The following is an 18,498-nucleotide window of genomic DNA, read 5'->3' as shown; positions in this document are numbered from 1 at the left end:
AATTCTTTGTTTTGGGCTTTTAAATATGTAAACACATTTACAAATTCTGACAGTTTGCTACCACTGGCTTTCTCTTAGAGGAAATCAACTTTCTGGCAATTCATATGCTTCCACTCACCACCACCTTTTTTTTTTCCCTTATTTTTTATTTGAACATTGATCTGTAACATCTGAACAATCTTGAGATGCCTTTGTGTAATTTCACTGTGTTTTTTTCATTGTTTTGATTTGTTGCTTTTTAAAACGTCTTGTTGATTTTGTCTATTATATAGCTTTGATGTTGTATGTGTGGGTTGCTACAATGAGAAAATTAAGCAAGTTATTTCCTGCTCATTTTTCCTTTTCAGTTTTGTTTTCTGTTAGCTTTGCTTTGCTCTTGTATCCTGAAGCCTTATGGATCCACCATCCCCAGCTCATTTTGTTGATCTTCCTACCACTGCAGCCAAAAACTTTGTGTTGTTTCAGTCCTGATTACATTTTCCAATATCTTTTTTGATTTCCATTTTACTTTCAATGTTTTTTTGTTCACGTCAAAGATGATGAAACAGAATCTACAGAAACATCTGTCGTGAAAAGCCACCTCGTTAATGAAGTTCCTGTCCTAGCGAGCCCGGACTTGCTCTCTGAAGTTTCTGAGATGAAGCAAGATTTGATCAAGATGACCGCTATCTTGACAACAGATGCCTCAGATAAGACAGGCTCTATTAAGGTGAAGGAGTTGGTGAAGGCAGCTGATGAAGAGCCAGGGGAGCCCTTTGAAATTGTTGAAAGAGTTAAGGAGGACTTAGAGAAAGTGAATGAAATTTTGAGAAGTGGAACATGCACCAGAGAAGAACGGTTAAATCAGAAGTCTCAGTCAGGGACAGAATTAGTAGAAGAAGAGTGGGTTATTGTCAGTGATGAGGAAATTGAAGAGGCTAAGCAAAAGGCTCCCTTAGAAGTTACTGAATCTCCATGTGTAGAGGTTAGAATAGAAACAGGGAAAAGAGAAGAAGTTAAAAAAGACCCAACTGGAATTGTGAAGTATCTCACTGATGATCTTAATTCCTTTGACAGTCTTCATGAAAAGCGGCCACAGACAGGCCAAGATTCAGTAGGAAAGAAATCTGAGGCTACTGTTGTTAGCAAGAGTTCAGAAAAGGAGAGACAAGATGAGAAACAAAATACACAAGAACCACACAGACCAACCTTGGGGATAAAGAAGCCAGTGAGGAAGAAATTAAAAGAAAAGCAAAAGCAAAAAGAAGAAAGTTTACAAACTAGTGAAGGAACAACTGGCCTTAAAAAATGTAGCTCAGAGGAGTCATTAGATGAGGAACCAGGCTTAGCGCTTGAAGCTGGACACAGTATAAGAGCTGTGTCTCCAGTAATAGAAGAAACCCCCATTGGCTCAATAAAAGACAAAGTAAAGGCACTACAAAAACGAGTAGAGGATGAACAGAAAGGCCGCAGCAGCAAATTGCCTGTCAGAGTGAAAGGCAAAGAGGGTATGACTCAGGAGCTCCCTAAAAAGACAATTCACAGGTCACATCTGCCTGTATCATCCTCAGCTAAAACAGAAAGACATTCACCTACTTCACCCTCCACGAAGACAGACAGACATCCTCCTGTTTCAGGCTTAACAAAAACAGAGAAACAATTACCTATATCATCCTCATCCAGAAGTGAAAGGCCTGCACCTATGTCATCCTCTGGGAAAACAGAGAAACACCCATCTATATCACCATCCAGTAAAACAGAGAGACGCCCACCTATGTCACCTTCTGGGAAAACAGAGAAACACTCATCTGCATCACTTTCTGGGAAAACAGAGAAACACCTGCCCATATCACCCTCTGGGAAAACAGAAAGACATCCTTCCACTTCATCATCCTCAAAAACAGAAAAGCACCCACCTGTATCACCCTCCTCAAGAACAGAGAAACACTCACCTGCATCACTCTCCTCAAAAGCAGAGAAGCACTCACCCATATCACCCTCCTCAAAAGCAGAGAAGCATCCACCTGTATCACCCTCCTCAAAAGCAGAGAAACATCCACCTGTATCACCTTCCTCAAAAGCAGAGAAGCATCCACCTGTATCACCCTCCTCAAAAGCAGAGAAGCATCCACCTGTATCACCCTCCTCAAAAGCAGAGAAGCATCTGCCTGTATCACCATCATCAAGAACAGAAAGACTTGAAGAGACAATGTCAGTTCGAGAATTAATGAAAGCCTTCCAGTCAGGTCAGGACCCATCTAAACATAAAGCTGGATTATTTGAGCACAAATCTTCAAAACAAAAATCACCACCAGAAAAAGGAAAAATCCGGGTAGAAAAAGAAAGGGGGCAGCCACTAACACAGAAAGAAAGCTCCCAGAAATCAGAAAGTCAAACAATCAAACGAGGTCAGAAATTTCAAGCAACAGCATCTTTTGATTCTAAGAGAGGAGCTCGAGTGTCTGGAGGAATTAAGAGAGAGGATATAGTTAATGGAAAAGAGAATGCTTTGGGTCTAACAATAACTGAACCTACTCACTCAGTGCTTCAAGAAGAAAGCATGAAAGAGAGTTCATTTACAAAGGAAAGGGGAGTTGATGACTTGGGAGACCTTGATCTCCAAATCAGCCCAGACAGAAAAACCTCAACTGACTTTTCTGAGGTTATAAAGGAAGAGCTAGAAGACAATGACAAATATCAACAGTTTCGACAATATAAAAATTCAGAAAAAGCACAGGTCCACTTAGACAACGTGCTGACAAGTCCATTTGGTGCCACTTTTCCATCTGATTACATGCAGGATGGGTTTTTGCCAGAGCTAACATTAGAGAGCAATGCCTTAGATAATAGCTGTGAAAATCTTAAACATGAAGGAGTAGCTGCTTCTCCATGTGGAAGTCTCATGGAAGGGACACCACCTCAAGTTAGCTCAGAGGAAAGCTATAAGCATGAGGGACTTGCAGAGACTCCCGAGACAAGCCCCGAAAGCCTTTCTTTCTCATCAAAGAAAACAGATGAGCAAATTGGGGAAACAAAGGAAACTACGGTGGTAGATGGGCCAACTGAAACTCATTCAGAAAAACATTACTCCACAATAAAAGACATTACCTGTGCTTCTGAAAAGCCATTTGCTGTAGTTAACGAGACTATGAAGCCTACTGCTGAGTGTCTTTCAAAAGAGGTTGATGGGGACTGTTCCAGAGATATATGCCACAGACAAGAAGTTGGTTGCATGAGCACCAGTAGCTGTAGTACAAAACTATCCAAGGAAGCATCAAAAGCACATGCCAAAGAAGCCAGCAATGAAAGTCAGCTGATGCTTGATAGCTTAACCTCCCTGACACAAGCTGTTGATGAGGACAGAGAATCAACTACCATTGAAGACACACATCAGACAAAAGCTTCAGAGGTTTCTGACACTTCCATACAGAAAGGTGAAAATGTGAATACATCTGTAAAAAAAGGTAAAGAGACAGAATCTGAGCATTATGGAAGTGTTAGAAGCCCCCAGGGATTAGAACTTTCCCTTCCCAGCCATGATAGTGAAGGCCTCAGCCCTGTAGCTGATGAATCATTGGCAATCAGTCACAAAGACTCCTTGGAAGCAAGTCCAGTCCTAGAAGACAATTCTTCCCATAAAACCCCGGATTCCTTAGAGCCAAGTCCTTTGAAGGAGTCGCCTTGCCGTGATTCCCTTGAAAGCAGTCCTGTTGAGCCAAAGATGAAGACTGGAATTTTCATAGGTCATGTTCCACTTCCTGCATCCTCCACCAAAGCTGAAGTCTTCACAGAGCTAGCTTCTGTGCGTTCGAGGCTTCTCCGTGATCCTGATGGTAGTGCTGAGGATGACAGCTTGGAACAAACCTCTTTAATGGAGAGTTCTGGGAAGAGTCCTCTTTCTCCTGACACCCCCAGCTCAGAAGAGATTAGTTATGAAATCACCCCCAAAGCAACGGATGCTGATGCACCTAAACCAGCAGTAATCCCTGAATGTAAAGAAGAGGATGATTCTGAAAATGGAGAAAAGAAGAGGTTCACCCCTGAAGAGGAAATGTTTAAAATGGTAACCAAGATAAAAATGTTTGATGAACTTGAACAGGAAGCCAAACAAAAGAGGGACTGCAAAAAGGAATGTAAACAAGAAGAATCCCCTATGGTCTCTGAGCTAAATGGTGACAATACAGTTTCAACAGAAGTAAAAAAACCTATAGCAAGTGAGGAGAGGAAAGGAGACATTCCAGATATCACAGTTGTGACATCTGAAAGCAGGAAGACATCTTCATCATCAGAGAGTGAGCCTGAGTTGACCCAGCTGAAGAAGGGTGTTGTTTCAGGTCTCCTACTAGAGCCAGTCATCCGCGTACAGCCTCCTTCTCCGCTTCCATCGGACATTGACTCCAATTCCAGTCCTGAAGAAGGATTCCAGCCCATTGTTTCTAAACAATATACTTTCAAAATGGAGGAAGAGACCCATCAAGAACCAACAAAGCCACCAATGGACAAAGATTCTGAATCTCCTTCACCTGAGGAAAAACATACCATTTCTGTTGAAGAATCAGAGAATCTGCAGTTTGATCCAAGCAAGGAGACAGAAACTGTCAAATCAGAGACTTGTACTGGACATGGATGTGAGCCCTGCAGTCCTAATGAGCCAGCCATTTCATTCCATCCTGAGATCCAAACTTCCCCCGGTGATGATTCTGAAGAGAAATCAGTGGCCCATAAAAAATCATTACATCAGCAAGATACTCAGGAAAAAGATATAGCCGAAGAAAAATTAAATCTTGATATTTCCAAAATCAAATCTATCAAAGTAGATTGTTCCTGTGAAGAAACAACTGATAAAACGGAACCAGATAAAGACATTTCCATTGTATCCTCAGATGTAGAATTAGATATTGCAAAAAGTGATCACAGTGTTGAGAGCTCTCCCAAGAACATTCTTACTGAAGACCTATCCATTGCTATTGAAACAGACAAATTGTCCATAAGTGTTCCTGTAACTGATGCCGCTAATACTGATGAATGTTCAGATCCACACATCACAAGCCCTTATGAAAATGTTCCTTCCCAATACTTTTTTTCTAGTGAACAAAGCAAGATCAAAACAATTACCAGAGAAACAGAAGACTCGCTTTCCACTGAAGCTCATTCTATTAACATAAAATCATCTATTGATGATACAGTAATGGAAAGTTCTCCTAGTGGATCTGTTTCAAGGGAAATGTCACTTTTTGAAGATCAATATATGGAAATAGAATCAAAACAAGAAAATTCTTTGCAAACAGGTGATACTGCCTCATCCCTAGGAACACCTGCATCTGCTAGTGAGCAGAGAAGTAGGGTCATCATCACCAAAACTGATGTGGATTCCGATTCTTGGAGTGAAATACGGGAAGATGATGAAGCATTTGAGGCTCGAGTGAAAGAAGAAGAACAGAAGATTTTTGGATTGATGGTAGATAGGCAATCACAGGGTACAACACCTGATACCACACCTGCTAGAACACCAACAGAAGAGGGGACACCTACAAGTGAACAAAATCCCTTTCTCTTCCAAGAAGGAAAGCTGTTTGAGATGACCAGAAGTGGTGCCATTGACATGACCAAACGTACCTATGCAGATGAAAGTTTTCATTTTTTCCAAATTGGGCAAGCCAGCCAGGAGACTGTATCCAAAGACATAAAAGAAGGAATGACAAAAGTGGAGCCCTCTCAGTTGGAGAGATTACCAGAGTCAGTGATAGATTCTGAAGATACAGATTTGTCAACAGAAGACTTGAGTGAGAAAGTAGATGAAAAAGCTTCTACAGATGCTGGAGTCATTAAAGCTAACCTTACATCAAGAATTCCATTGAAAGAGGGAATTTCAACTTCCTTTCAATCAACCACAAATGAAGTTATTTCCACAGACACTGCAGACACTGAGACTTTCTCCCCTCAGGAAACTGGTGATATGGCCAGTGTGTGCAGCACAGCTCAGATATCTTGTTCTGACTCCCCTGAGCCTATTACAGAAGCTCAGTTAGATTTTCCTACTGTCACAAGATCTGTCTATTTTGACCGAGAGGACGATTCCCCAGATTCTTCCCCTGAGGATCAGAAATCTGTAATTGAAATACCCACTGGAGCCACGGAGAATGTGCCTTCTGCTGAAAGCAAGTCCAGAATTCCTGTCCGGACTTTACCAGCTTCATCCTCAGAATTACCATCCATAGAATGTGAGGTTTCCCTTTCTGAGGATTCTCCACTCAGCCCAAATGATGAAAGTAAGAATGATGAAGCAAAACCAAAGTCTAAAATCCCAATCAAAGCTTCCTTCCAAAGAGTTGAGCAGCAGTTTACATACACAGAGATATCTGACCAGCAGACAGTGACTCCTCAGCCCTCAGAGCCAATAAATAAAGGATATGATAATCGAAGTAAATCTGAATCTGATGCTAGCTCTTGGGACTCAAAGACCAAGCATCCAGTGAAAGCTAGAAATTATGTTGAGGTAGAATCAGAGACCAGAGAGAGTGCAGGGGAGACCCAGCTCGAGTTAAAAACAGATGAGGGAACTCTACAACCAAAGACATTTTCCTCAAGGTTGCCAGTTAAAAATAGAAACACCTCTTCATCCTGCAGGACCATTAGCCCCACAAAAGACAGTAAGGAACACTTTTTTGACCTTTATAAAAATTCCATAGAGTTCTTTGAGGAGATTAGTGATGAAGCTTCCAAGTTAGTAGATAAGCTTACCCAGTCAGAGAGGGAGCAAGAATTAATGTCAGATGATGAAAGTAGCAGTGCCTTGGAAGTTTCTGTAATTGAAAATGTGCTACCCATTGAGACGGAGCAGTCAGTGCGAGAGGACATCTTTGATACCAGGCCTATTTGGGATGAGTCCATTGAGACTCTGATTGAGCGCATTCCTGATGACAATGGCCATGACCATGCTGAAGGTATTTGTCAGCCACTGGGATTCCCTGTGCTACGCATGTCATGAACTGTGTGTGTTTGTATGCGTGTGTGTGTGTACATACATTTTTTTTTGCTTTTCCTTTGGTGATTTGTGTCTCATTTTCTTTAAGCTTTCTGTGGTGGTTAATGTGCTTGTTGTGTAAGCTGTTTGTGTTTTGTGCTTTCTCTGTAGACTTTAGTTGTCCATAAAAACAATCTCAAGATTGCATAATGAGAATGTTTATAAAAAACGTTCACATTTATGAACAACTGGGCAATGTTTAGTTTGCCTTTAGTGTAGCTACTATTTACTTCAGGCCACGCAAATTTTGAGTTTTGCTTTTTCTGAAGTATTATTCTTGGCCATAAATTTAAGCAATGTTGCTGATGGAGAAACAATCAAATCAATTTTATTTGGCAGTCTAAAGGTACTTTTTTAAAAAAAATTCTCACTATATGCACTCTGAAATTATTTGTACCTGCAATTTTGTAATTATTAGGAAGCAATTTGTTCAAGAAGATCTCACATATCATGAAATTCCAGTTCTTGTGGATCTGTTTTTGATACAGAAAGGTTGGTTACCACTACTAGACTCTTTAAGCAAACAGAGAAAAGGTAAAAGAAAAATAAAACCTCACATGCTTTTCATATATGTAGTAGATAAATGGGAATATAATAGAAATGGATACAAAAATATATTTTAAGGAGAGAAAAACTCAAACTTGGCAAGACTCAAGTTGACCAAGGAGGGATCACCCAGCAAAATAGAATCAAAATGTGAAAGGAAAAAATAGTTTGCTATATCTAGTGGAAATATCTTCCAACAACTTGATTATTCTTACAATTAGCCTCTCTAGGAATATTATAAGATCATTTATTAAAACAGAAAAAAAGATCCTAAAATGATTTGAAATTCATAAGAGAAAACAAATTCACAATTTGAACTCCTTGATGGGGATTGGAGCAATAATTGTGCTTGAAAGGAAATTTTATTATATTTATTGTTAAATATTGGCCTCTAACAGTGGAGCAGTGAATTGGCAAATATCAGGTTGTGGGAATGATGTGGCAACTTGCACTATTTCGGGGCCCAACTACCACCCTTGAAAGGTAAATTAACAATCACTTCATATCACCTTGAGGTTCTATCATATTCCAAGTGCATAACTTGGCAGAAATATCAGTTCACATCCCTTTAGGATTTGCAAAGTGCTTTTTAATTCATTATGCCATTTGATGATCAAATGAAGCTCAAGATTGCTCAAGGGAGATCGATAAAAGTTCATTTTCAAGATCACTGGTATAAGATATGACTGGGTCCTCCCAACTCCCATTCTGTTCTGATGTTGATCAATTGTGGACCTTATAAGAAAAAAAAATAAGGTGTTCCCCTTTAGGTAGGTCACATGCTCTTAGGTCATTTAAAAGTTGTACATTAATATCATTTAACTAAGAATAGTTTACTAAAAATACTCATTATGTTAGGTTAAAAGAGCTATGAAAGCAGCTGTTTTCAGAAATTCCTTTTAGGTACACAGTCTTTTTCCCATAGAATTTAGTCAAGAGGTGACTAAATATGATTCTCAATATAACAATAACCTTGTAGCATTATACTAGGAAAGTAGTTTTCTTACTTGTGATGTCTCAATATTATCATTTTCTCTCACTGTATCATAGACAACCTGTGGCTGTTTTTTTTGTTTGTTTGTTTGTTTTACCTTCTCTAGATCTGCAGAATGACCAAGAGCATATTGAAGAAAGGTTGGCTCATATTGCTGATCATCTTGGCTTTAGTTGGACAGGTAAAATCAAAATGATCTAGTTTTTTCCAATAACAAATCCCTAGTTTGAATGCTAGGCACCTACTTTGTGCTAAGCTCCATGTCTAGCACTGGAAGTGTAAATAAAGGAAGCCAGGGGGCAGCTAGGTGGCGCAGTGGATAGAGCACCAGCCTTGAATTCAGGAGGATGCGAGTTCAAATCTGGTCTCAGACACTTAACACTTCCTAGCTGTGTGACCCTGGGCAAGTCACTTAACCCCAGCCTAAAAATTAAAAAACAAAAAACAAAAAAAAAAAAATAAATAAAGGAAGCCAATATATGACTCAGACAAGACAAATTACAAAGATTGTAAAAGATATTATAAGAAGTATGTAGTCTATCTTAATTGAAATCATGAAATTGAAAGGCTTTTCTTTACTTTCAATCCTTCTTGTTATTTATATTTATTTTTTATATTAAGTACATCTCCACAATGAATTAACCAAGATAAGACTATAGATATACAGAGGAAGATCTTCTTTAACATGATATATACAACTTGATTATATACTGATGCCATTGTTAATTGCTTCATGATAGCTCTCTTTTCTCTGGTAGTGAATTGAGTGAAATTCATCAGCCTTGGAGGAAAATAACACCCAGTGAAAAACAGTGGCTCTTTGCTAATGAGCAGAAATAAAATAGTAATGGCTTACATATAAGTCATTAAGACAGAGAAGAGTTATATATTAATTGATATCTATTGCAAATCTTTGTTGTGACTTAAACCTTAGGATAAATAGGAGGGAAAATATTAACAAATTGGTATTCTTCTTCTTAGAATTAGCAAGAGAACTGGATTTCACAGAAGAACAAATTCACCAAATCCGAATTGAAAACCCTAATTCCCTACAGGACCAGAGTCATGCATTACTGAAATACTGGCTTGAAAGAGATGGTAAACATGCTACAGGTAAACAGTATACAAAATAAAATACAAAATAAAGTACCTTCTGTCAGATTTACATTTAATAAACTTCTAGCTATTTTAATATAATGTTTATGGAGAAAATAATATCAGATTTTCAAAATGGAACCTGATAATCTTTCAGTAATACTATTAAATAGAGTGATATACTTCTGCAATAGTAGGGTACCTCTTTGGTTTTCACTTTCCATCAATTTTTAAAAGGACTAGCAAGTAAATTCTTTATCACTAAATAGGATTTGTAATGATTAATTTATGTTTATAAAAAATTGTTCTTGAATCCCAACATTTAAATCCTTTAGTGATATAAAACTTTTTTTTTTTTTTTTTAATAATCTGAATCCTATAACTTCCTTCAAGACTTAGCTTTCATCTTGGAAGCCTTTCTTGATTAATGTCATTCCATATTTATATTTCCTTTTTTTTTTTTTACATTCTCCTAGAATTATGTTCCCATTACATTTACCACATATTGGTTTATGCCCTACTCCTTTATCTAGTAGTTTTTGATATGGTAAGCTCTGCTATATCCAATAAGTACTTAATGAATGAATTGCTATTCAAGGAAGGATTAAATCATCAACCAAAGCTTAATTATAGTAAATATTCTTCTCTAATTCCACAGATAAAAGCCTCACTGAGTGTCTAACTAAGATCAATAGGATGGATATTGTTCATCTAATGGAAACTTGCATCATGGAACCTCTCCAAGAGCGAACTAGTCGTACTTATGCAGAAATTGAGCAGACAATTGCACTGGACCATAGTGAAGGTAAAATTTCTTCTTCTTTTTTCCTTTTTCCTTTCCTTTTTGAAATTAATCAAATATTTTAATTCCAAATACCAAGCAATTAGAAAATTTCAGATTCAGAAGGGCTGACAGGGACCCTTTAATCCAATCTATAGCTGAGGAAAATTCTCTGCAAACATTCCCAGAAGCTGACTTTTCAGTCTAGGCTCCTCACTCTGAAATGGAGGAAGAACTTGCTACCTCAAGAGGCAATCCATTCGACAGGTATACGGTTCTTATTGTTAGGTAGAAATTTCTTTATATACAATCTCAGTTTAACATGTTAAAACTTATACTATTGTTCCTGGTTCTTTTCTTTGGGGCAAGCATAACCACACACACACACACACACACACACACACACACACACACACACACATACACACACTCACACATACAACTAAATTTTTTTTTTTTTGCCATGATCACCCTTTTTAGCTAAACTTTAATTTGATCAGGATTTCTTTATTGTGCAGTGAAACCCTTTCTCAAATAAATCCCTCCCGCTTGAAATGATGATGGATTTAACAACAGGATGGCTACCTTCAAACAGTATTATCTTACTTAATTTTTAATTTTAAAAAAAATATATATTATGCCATCTGTGCTAGTATAAAAAAAATCCTGAGAAATATGGATGGAAATGGAAAAATAGCTCATGTACTCTTCCATCTCATTTTCCAGTCTTGGCTAATAAGGACAGGAAAATTCTTTGGTGAAGAAAGGAATATATCATTCATTTTAACTAACACAAAGTGATCCAGTAAAAGGATTTTTTAAAAATTTAAATTCAATATTGATACAAATCTTTATTAATTTCAAAATTTTTTGGAGGTTGTGGGGAAACTGGTCTGCTAGTTTATATTGCTACATATCAATTTTGTCTTTTTTGGTGCTAACTTTGAGGAATTTAGAAGAATAGAGAAAATCAATAATAATAATATATGTTTATAGATTATATTCATCATATTTATATAATATAGATATGATTATAAACATTAGCATTAATAAGTATTAAATTAATAACAATAGACAACCATGAAAGTATATGCAGTCATTCAATTTCTACTCCAAGTATTCTTTTGCCATCATAGTCAATTATAAATAATAACAACAATAATATATTGCACTTTGTTTTTTAAAGCACTTCACAAATATTAAGGTAATATAGCTTATTATAACTAGCGTCAGCAAACAATACGTTAATATCTATCTAAACCTAAGTATACAAATTAGAATATCTCATATTACAAATCATTATAAGATATACTTCCTGAGCCAGTTTTAACATAGTATCCTATGAGAATTGTTGTTTTATTATCCTATTTTGAGGAGTTCAGAAATGGCCTCAGTCAATGGACATTTCCTTTCCTTACCTAGACAATAGCTACAGGTTAATACTCATTTCACAGGTGATTTTCTATGGCAGAACAATTTTCACAATCTTACAATTGGCTATAAAATTTAATGAATTTTTAGTGATCCTGTTGTGTTTGTTGATTTCAAAGGATTTGATTTATTAGGAAAAGTACAGTATTAAAAGTTCTATTCAGACAAGGTATCTCTAGGGATACAAAAAAAAAAAATTAAGAATCCCTGACTTCAAGGAGCTTACATTTTAATGGAAAAGATATGAAAATATATCTACATGCAAGATGCTGAGGTGAAAAGGATGGGCAATAGCCAGTGCAAAGGCATGGAGTTACGAGGTTATTGTCATCTGTAAATAACAATGAGTAGTCTAAATGGGGATAAGATGAAAAAGTTAGGAAGAAATCAGCTTGTATTGTAAGGATCAAAAGAAGAAACACAGGTAAAGTGTTTCAGAAACCTTAGAGTATTACATAAAGCCTTAACTATTTTTTTTTTAAATGTCAAACTGCGCTTTATATTTCATCCTGGTGATAAAGGGAACCATTTAATTGAGTGGGGATCCCATTCTCAAAGGTAGAATTTAAAACTATTACCTCCAAAGAATCAAAATTGTAGGTGACTCAGAAAGCAATTAATTGATAGATACATTGAGAGCATAGTAAACTGTATCATATGTTCTATAGTGACTTATTCATGAAAAATGGTGTAAAAGGCATGTGTGACCAGAAAAATGAGTTAATCATATAACATGGAGAAGGAATGATATACCCTGAATATTATGATGATACCCAAGAAATATTAAGCCTCCAACCCACTGGGGAGATTCTCTCTTTTTTTTTTTTTTCAGAGAAATTTGGGAACATTTGTCTGAATAGATACAGAATGAAATGTGTAAGACAGGAGAATGATTTACATAAAATAGTTTTGAAAGACTTCCCACTTTGGGGCAGCTATGTGGCACAGTGGTTAGAGCACCAGCCCTGAAATCAGGAGGCCCTAAGTTCAAATCTGATCTCAGACACTTAACACTTCCTAGCTGTGTGATCCTGGACAAGTCAACAAGTCACTTAATCCCAATTGCCTCAGCAAGAAAAAAAAAAAAAAAAAAAAGAGAAAAAGAAAGACTTCATACAATAATCAATCATGAGATTAGAAGATTAAGAATGAAACTTGTTTCCCAAAAGTCTGTTGACAAACAAATAATGGATTAGAATACAAAATGAGATGCATTTTCAGACATAGTCAATGTGATCAATTGTTTTGCTTGACTATAATGATGTGTTACAAAAGAAGAGTTATTTTATGTGAAAGTGAGATAGGATAAATGGGTAGTGGCAGTGATGCAAAAAAACAAAAAAACAAAAACCAAAACCAAAGATATACAGAAGAAAAAAGTTCAGAAGGTAAAATAAACAGATCAATTTTGGTACTATCTTTTTTTTAAAGGACTATGCCTATATTTAAAAATAAAATTGTGTCCTCAGGGTCATGTGACCAAGAAGATGGAGGATTAGTCATTTTCTGTAATTTTCATGACCTCTCATTCCTCTCCATAACAGAAAATGTATACCAGATAAAGGAATTTTAGCTGTCTCCATGGACTATTACAAGAACCTTTTAAATAAAGTAAAAACTAATGCCTGGTAAGATTACACTGACCTACAGGCTTATAATAAAAGTTAGCTGCATACCTTAATTATGTCTGTCTTCCTAGTGCCCAACAGAGAAACAAAAAAGTTGGCCCTATCTCTGGGCTTTTAAATAGTTCCCAGTAGCAAACACTGACCCCATCTCCCAGTGCTGTAGATAAACTAATTCTAAACAAAAATATACTCAGGCTGCAATAGCAATATGCTACATAGCCAGAGAATTGAAGATCAGAGGGAGTGGAGAAAGATACATGTGAAAGAGGGATACATGGTATTCCGGTAAACTCAGGGGAAAAGCCCAGCATCCAATCATTTCTGTCTCTTCAAAAGTCTCCTGGGATAGAGTCTTGGGTTGGTTAATTATATAGCCAACCCAAGTCTTGGTTAATTATGAATTGACCAACTTGAGAAGAGGCTGAAGCATCATCTCACCCCTAAGGGACACTGCTTTCAGAGAGAGGGAGGGAGCCAGAAAAAAAAGAACAAGCAATAGGGGAAAATATGGGAGAAGAGAAGACTGAAATTACCAAAGATCTCTAGAGGAAAATGGAAACAATTCTAAGATCTTCTATATAGGCAGATAAAACAGCAGCATAAGGAACATGACTTCCAGATCTACTAAGAGTTCAAATATCTGTGAATAAATGCAAAAATGAAAAAAAAAAACAAAAACAAAGAAAATCAGGAGGCAGAAGACTGAAATTTTTGAAAAGAGCATAGAGCACAGCAAGCTGTTTTTGAATGTTAAAAGAATAATATTTTGAGAGTAGATATACAGCCTAACTACAGAAATAATTGGTAGAATAGAAAAGATTTGAATCTGCAATGTCAAGTTTTACCAAAAGGAAAAATAAAAGGATAACTAATTGGAAATATAGATAGAATGAAGGATAATCTGGAATAAGAAAAGCAAAAAACAGTAATATTAAAAGAAAGCATGCTTTCCATAGAAGTAAAGCACAATGATCTCAAACACAAGATGCTAAAACAACCTAAATATTATGGATCTTCCAAAAACAGGCTAAGTAAAAACCCTGAAAACTATAACACAAGAAATAATACAAGAAAACTGCTTGGAACATCTGAATATGGAAAAAGTGTGAATTGAAGGGATCCATAGATCACCTCCAGAAAAATATGTATGGCTAAAAATTCTAAGACACATAATGGCTAAATTTAATATTACACTGAGAAGTAACAAATTCTACTAGTTACAGAGCAAAAGCCAAAAACCCTTCAATGTAAAGGAAAGGAAATTTGAATAATAAGACTATTTTGCACATGGCATAGTGAACAGAGTATCAAGAAGATCTGTAAAAACTAATATTCATGGTTTCATACACCATCTTTTCTTTTATTGATGATTTATTAAATTCATGATATATTTTTGAAAGATTCACTCTGGAGAAATTATACAGAAGCATGGAATTTATAAAATGAAAAGGCAAGGAAGGGTTAATGATGTACATAGGTGTAGATATTATGTATGAATCACACATTCATTGAGATAAATAATTTTGATAAGCTTAATTTCAAAAAGAGCTGAAAGACTCTCCAGTGGTTTATTTAAGAGAATTAGTATCTATTCATGTTAATGCTGTCCAGCATAATTTTCCTTGATGATGTTACAATGTGCTGTCTTTTAAAAATGAAAATAATTTGTAATGAACTATGAGGAAAATGAATAAACTTAAGTTTATTCATGGCAGCAGTGAGTTTTGGTTGAACTTGCACACAGCTTTATTACTTGTGAATAGCCTTGTGAATAATAACAAGCATTTGCATAATAATTAGCAAGAGCTAGTAGTGCAACATGTGGATGTTGGTGTGACTTGAGAAAACTTTGATTTCATTAATAATATGGAGTTTAGTAAACTGTATAGGACAGAGCAGAAACCAATGTAGTTTTTTTTTTTTTTTTTCTTTTAAGTTGTCAAGAAGCAGAAAATAATTTTGTAGTCCCTGATACCAGGAGCCTGAAGTTGATCTATTATTTGGCTCTGGAGTTCTGTGCTGTAGCAGGGCCAGAACTGATAAGGTATCCATACTAAGTGTCGTTCTAATATGATGTATTCCTAGGCTGGACAGTGATAAGGTAGACAGAGTTGGAGGCAGGATCAGGCCTAGTCATAATTTAGTCAAAGCCCCCATGCTATTGATAGCAGGATTAGATTTTGAGTGCCCTTAGAACCTTGGTGACAGAGGGATTTCCATTCTTAAATTTTAAAAAGTTATAGATAGCTATAATCATACTGAAAGAAGATTCATAAGCAGAATGTATTATAGTGATCAAATAATATTTATGATAAGCATAATTTAATGACAGAGGGATTTCCATTCTTAAATTTAAAAAAGTTATAGATAGCCATGATCATACTGAAAGAAGATTCATAAGCAGAATGTATTATAGTGATCAAATAATATTTATGATAAGCATAATTTAATGACATTCTTGATTGTTTGATGTTGTATGCTAGTTAAACATAAATGATATTCTCATGAACATTTTGCAGTTTGGTCTGCTATTAAGGGGCAGTTATTTACAACTTGGTATTACTCTATCTCTGTCTTCTCATACTACAATCCTCCATATACTCTACAATCTAGCTAAAGTGGATTACTTACCATACCCTGTGCATGCTTCAGTTTCCCTTCTCTATACAATTTCTCATGCCCTGCTATAATCACTTCCTTATCCCTATACAAAATCCTTTAAAGTCCCAACTGGAAAACTGCTCTTTCAATGCTTAGACTTTATAACACTTTATGAATAAAATGATGCATACATATTTTGGACTATAATTATTTGTGAATCTATTCTTTGGCAGTTCTGCGAGATCAGGAAGCATCTTGATTTTGGGTCTATAAACAGTCAACATGGTATTCTACATACAGATACTTAATTTATGTAAATTGAATCATTGAACCTGTTTGAGAAAAACTTGATCATGCTGTGTAGAAGTGCCATCTCCTTCAGTTCAATAACTCAATTTCTTTTCTTATTCACAGGGTTTTCGGTGCTTCAGGAAGAGATGTGTACCCCACCACACAAGAAAGGGGAGCAAGCTGTTTCTAAAGAGCATGAATCATTTTCTGATCATCCCCCCATTGTCTCTGAAGAGGACATTTCTGTTGGCTATTCTTCCTTTCAGGATACCATCTCTAAAACTGAGGGAGAGTTGACAGTAGAAGAGCTCACTCAACAAGTTCACAAAGAACGAATGCAAACTGAGTTCTCAGAGAAACTTGAAGATTTGATAGAAGTTTCTCCCATTGATCACCAGCAAGAATACTTGTAAGTGTCAAAAGAAGGTTTCTCAAATACCAGAAATGAACTCATAGAGCTACCATTTTGGGAGGAAGCAATTAGGTTTAAATGACTTGCATAGAATCACACAGCTAGCAAACATCTGAGTCTGGATTTGAATTCAGATCTTCTTGACTACAGAGCCAATGCTCTATCCACTACACCACCTAGCTGTCCCCTTATAGAGCTATCTTTAGATTCAATCATAGGACTCTAGTGGAATTTGAGTGGATGCTTAGATCTACACTTTAGAATACTTATTTCTAAATAATCAAAACTGTAAGTAACACAAAAGGCAGTTTAAAAATGCATGGAGAAACAACAGAGACAGCATATCGATATTTTCCCTAAAGGGTGACATTTGTCAAGGACATGCATAATCAAAAAAGGTGAACTGGTTATAGAAAAAGAATGAGTTACATAACTTGAGGTTTGTGCTGGAATACAAAAATGAATGGATTAAAAAGCACATATCAATCACTGACTGTGCAAAATGCTATGTTAAATATCAAGGATAGAAAATTACAAGTAAGAAAATCTCTGGTCTAAAGGAGTTCATATTCTGTTGGGAAGAGACAACACATAAGTTCTAGTTGCTATTCAATTGAAAGATTCTCACAGTATTTGGGCTGCAGTGGGAAAGAAGACTGAGATGTCTTTTATGTGTCATTTCCACTGCTAACATATCGGTTATTAATCATATTGTTATTAATGATGAGCCATTTGACAGTACCAAAGACTTTGGTGGTAAAAGATTTATTAAGTTCAAAAAGTTCAATGGTTGGTTGGCATTGTTTGGCACATAGGAGGCACTTAAAAATATTGATTCAGCTCCTGGTAACTCCCTCAGTTCTCTAAGACTAAGTCCATCATGAACCAACTAACTATGTACCAATGTATCAATCTATTGTCTCTTCTCATGTAAATTTTTTGAAGGAAGAAATTTTTTTCTTTGTATCACCAGGACAAGTCCTTGAGATCAAGATCTTTTGAACTTAATAAATACTTTCCAGTGAATTGGTTGTTTGATGAACAATGTATAAAATGGATCCAAATTTAAATTAAGAAACTTGAGTCTAAACAAACATGTTTTACTTATTCCCTCTGGTGAAGTGCTGGAGATAGGAAAGGTGCAAAGATATTTCCTGTCCTCAAGGATTTTGTAACCCAATGGAAGAGAAAACATAAAAGCAAAGATATAAAGGATAAATAGGGAATAAGAGGAAGAAGTCACCAAAATTAAGAAATTAGGAAGTCTTCCAATTTAAAAAAGTGGGAATTTAGTTGAGACTTAAAAAGAAACCAAGGATATTATATGCATATCACTTTATAGCAGTTCTGATCCCCAGAAACTTATACAGTTGGTATTTCAATTGATCTATGATCTCATTGATTTGATACCCTGTACAATCCCACCCGCCTGGAGTTTCTCTACTAATCTTTCACCAGTGTGATACCAGACTTAATCCTGCCTTCCACTACTGCCAGGCTACCCCTACTCCTTCCTACTTTTCCCTTCCTTACCTGCCACCATCTCCTTCCTATAAATTGAGATTTCAGAGGCTAACAGCTTTGCCTTAGGTACTAAGAATGAGCCATCTCCTCTCCCAACACAACTGCAATAAATATAAGCAAGTTCCACTATTGGTACCTCTTTTTCTCCCCTTTTTTTGTCTCTTAAATGAATTTGCCGCAGGTGCCAGGATT

At 36.2% G+C, this 18,498-nt stretch overlaps 1 protein-coding gene across 8 annotated transcripts in view; it reads left to right on the top strand.

The window, feature by feature from the left end:
* Window positions 1–18,498, top strand: part of ANK2 (ankyrin 2) — a 325,566-nt gene that overhangs the window by 290,748 nt on the left and 16,320 nt on the right. For all 8 annotated transcript variants that reach the window (XM_074272626.1, XM_074272627.1, XM_074272628.1 and 5 more), the window contains exons 39-43: window positions 537–6,923; window positions 8,650–8,724; window positions 9,525–9,656; window positions 10,297–10,443; window positions 16,494–16,779. In XM_074272626.1, the coding sequence (XP_074128727.1) occupies window positions 537–6,923; window positions 8,650–8,724; window positions 9,525–9,656; window positions 10,297–10,443; window positions 16,494–16,779 (7,027 nt within the window). The remainder of the gene's footprint in view (window positions 1–536; window positions 6,924–8,649; window positions 8,725–9,524; window positions 9,657–10,296; window positions 10,444–16,493; window positions 16,780–18,498) is intronic.

Source organism: Sminthopsis crassicaudata, chromosome 6 (genome assembly GCF_048593235.1).
Source record: "Sminthopsis crassicaudata isolate SCR6 chromosome 6, ASM4859323v1, whole genome shotgun sequence".
Classification (NCBI taxonomy): domain Eukaryota; kingdom Metazoa; phylum Chordata; class Mammalia; order Dasyuromorphia; family Dasyuridae; genus Sminthopsis; species Sminthopsis crassicaudata.
This window is presented reverse-complemented; position numbering and strand designations above follow the sequence as displayed.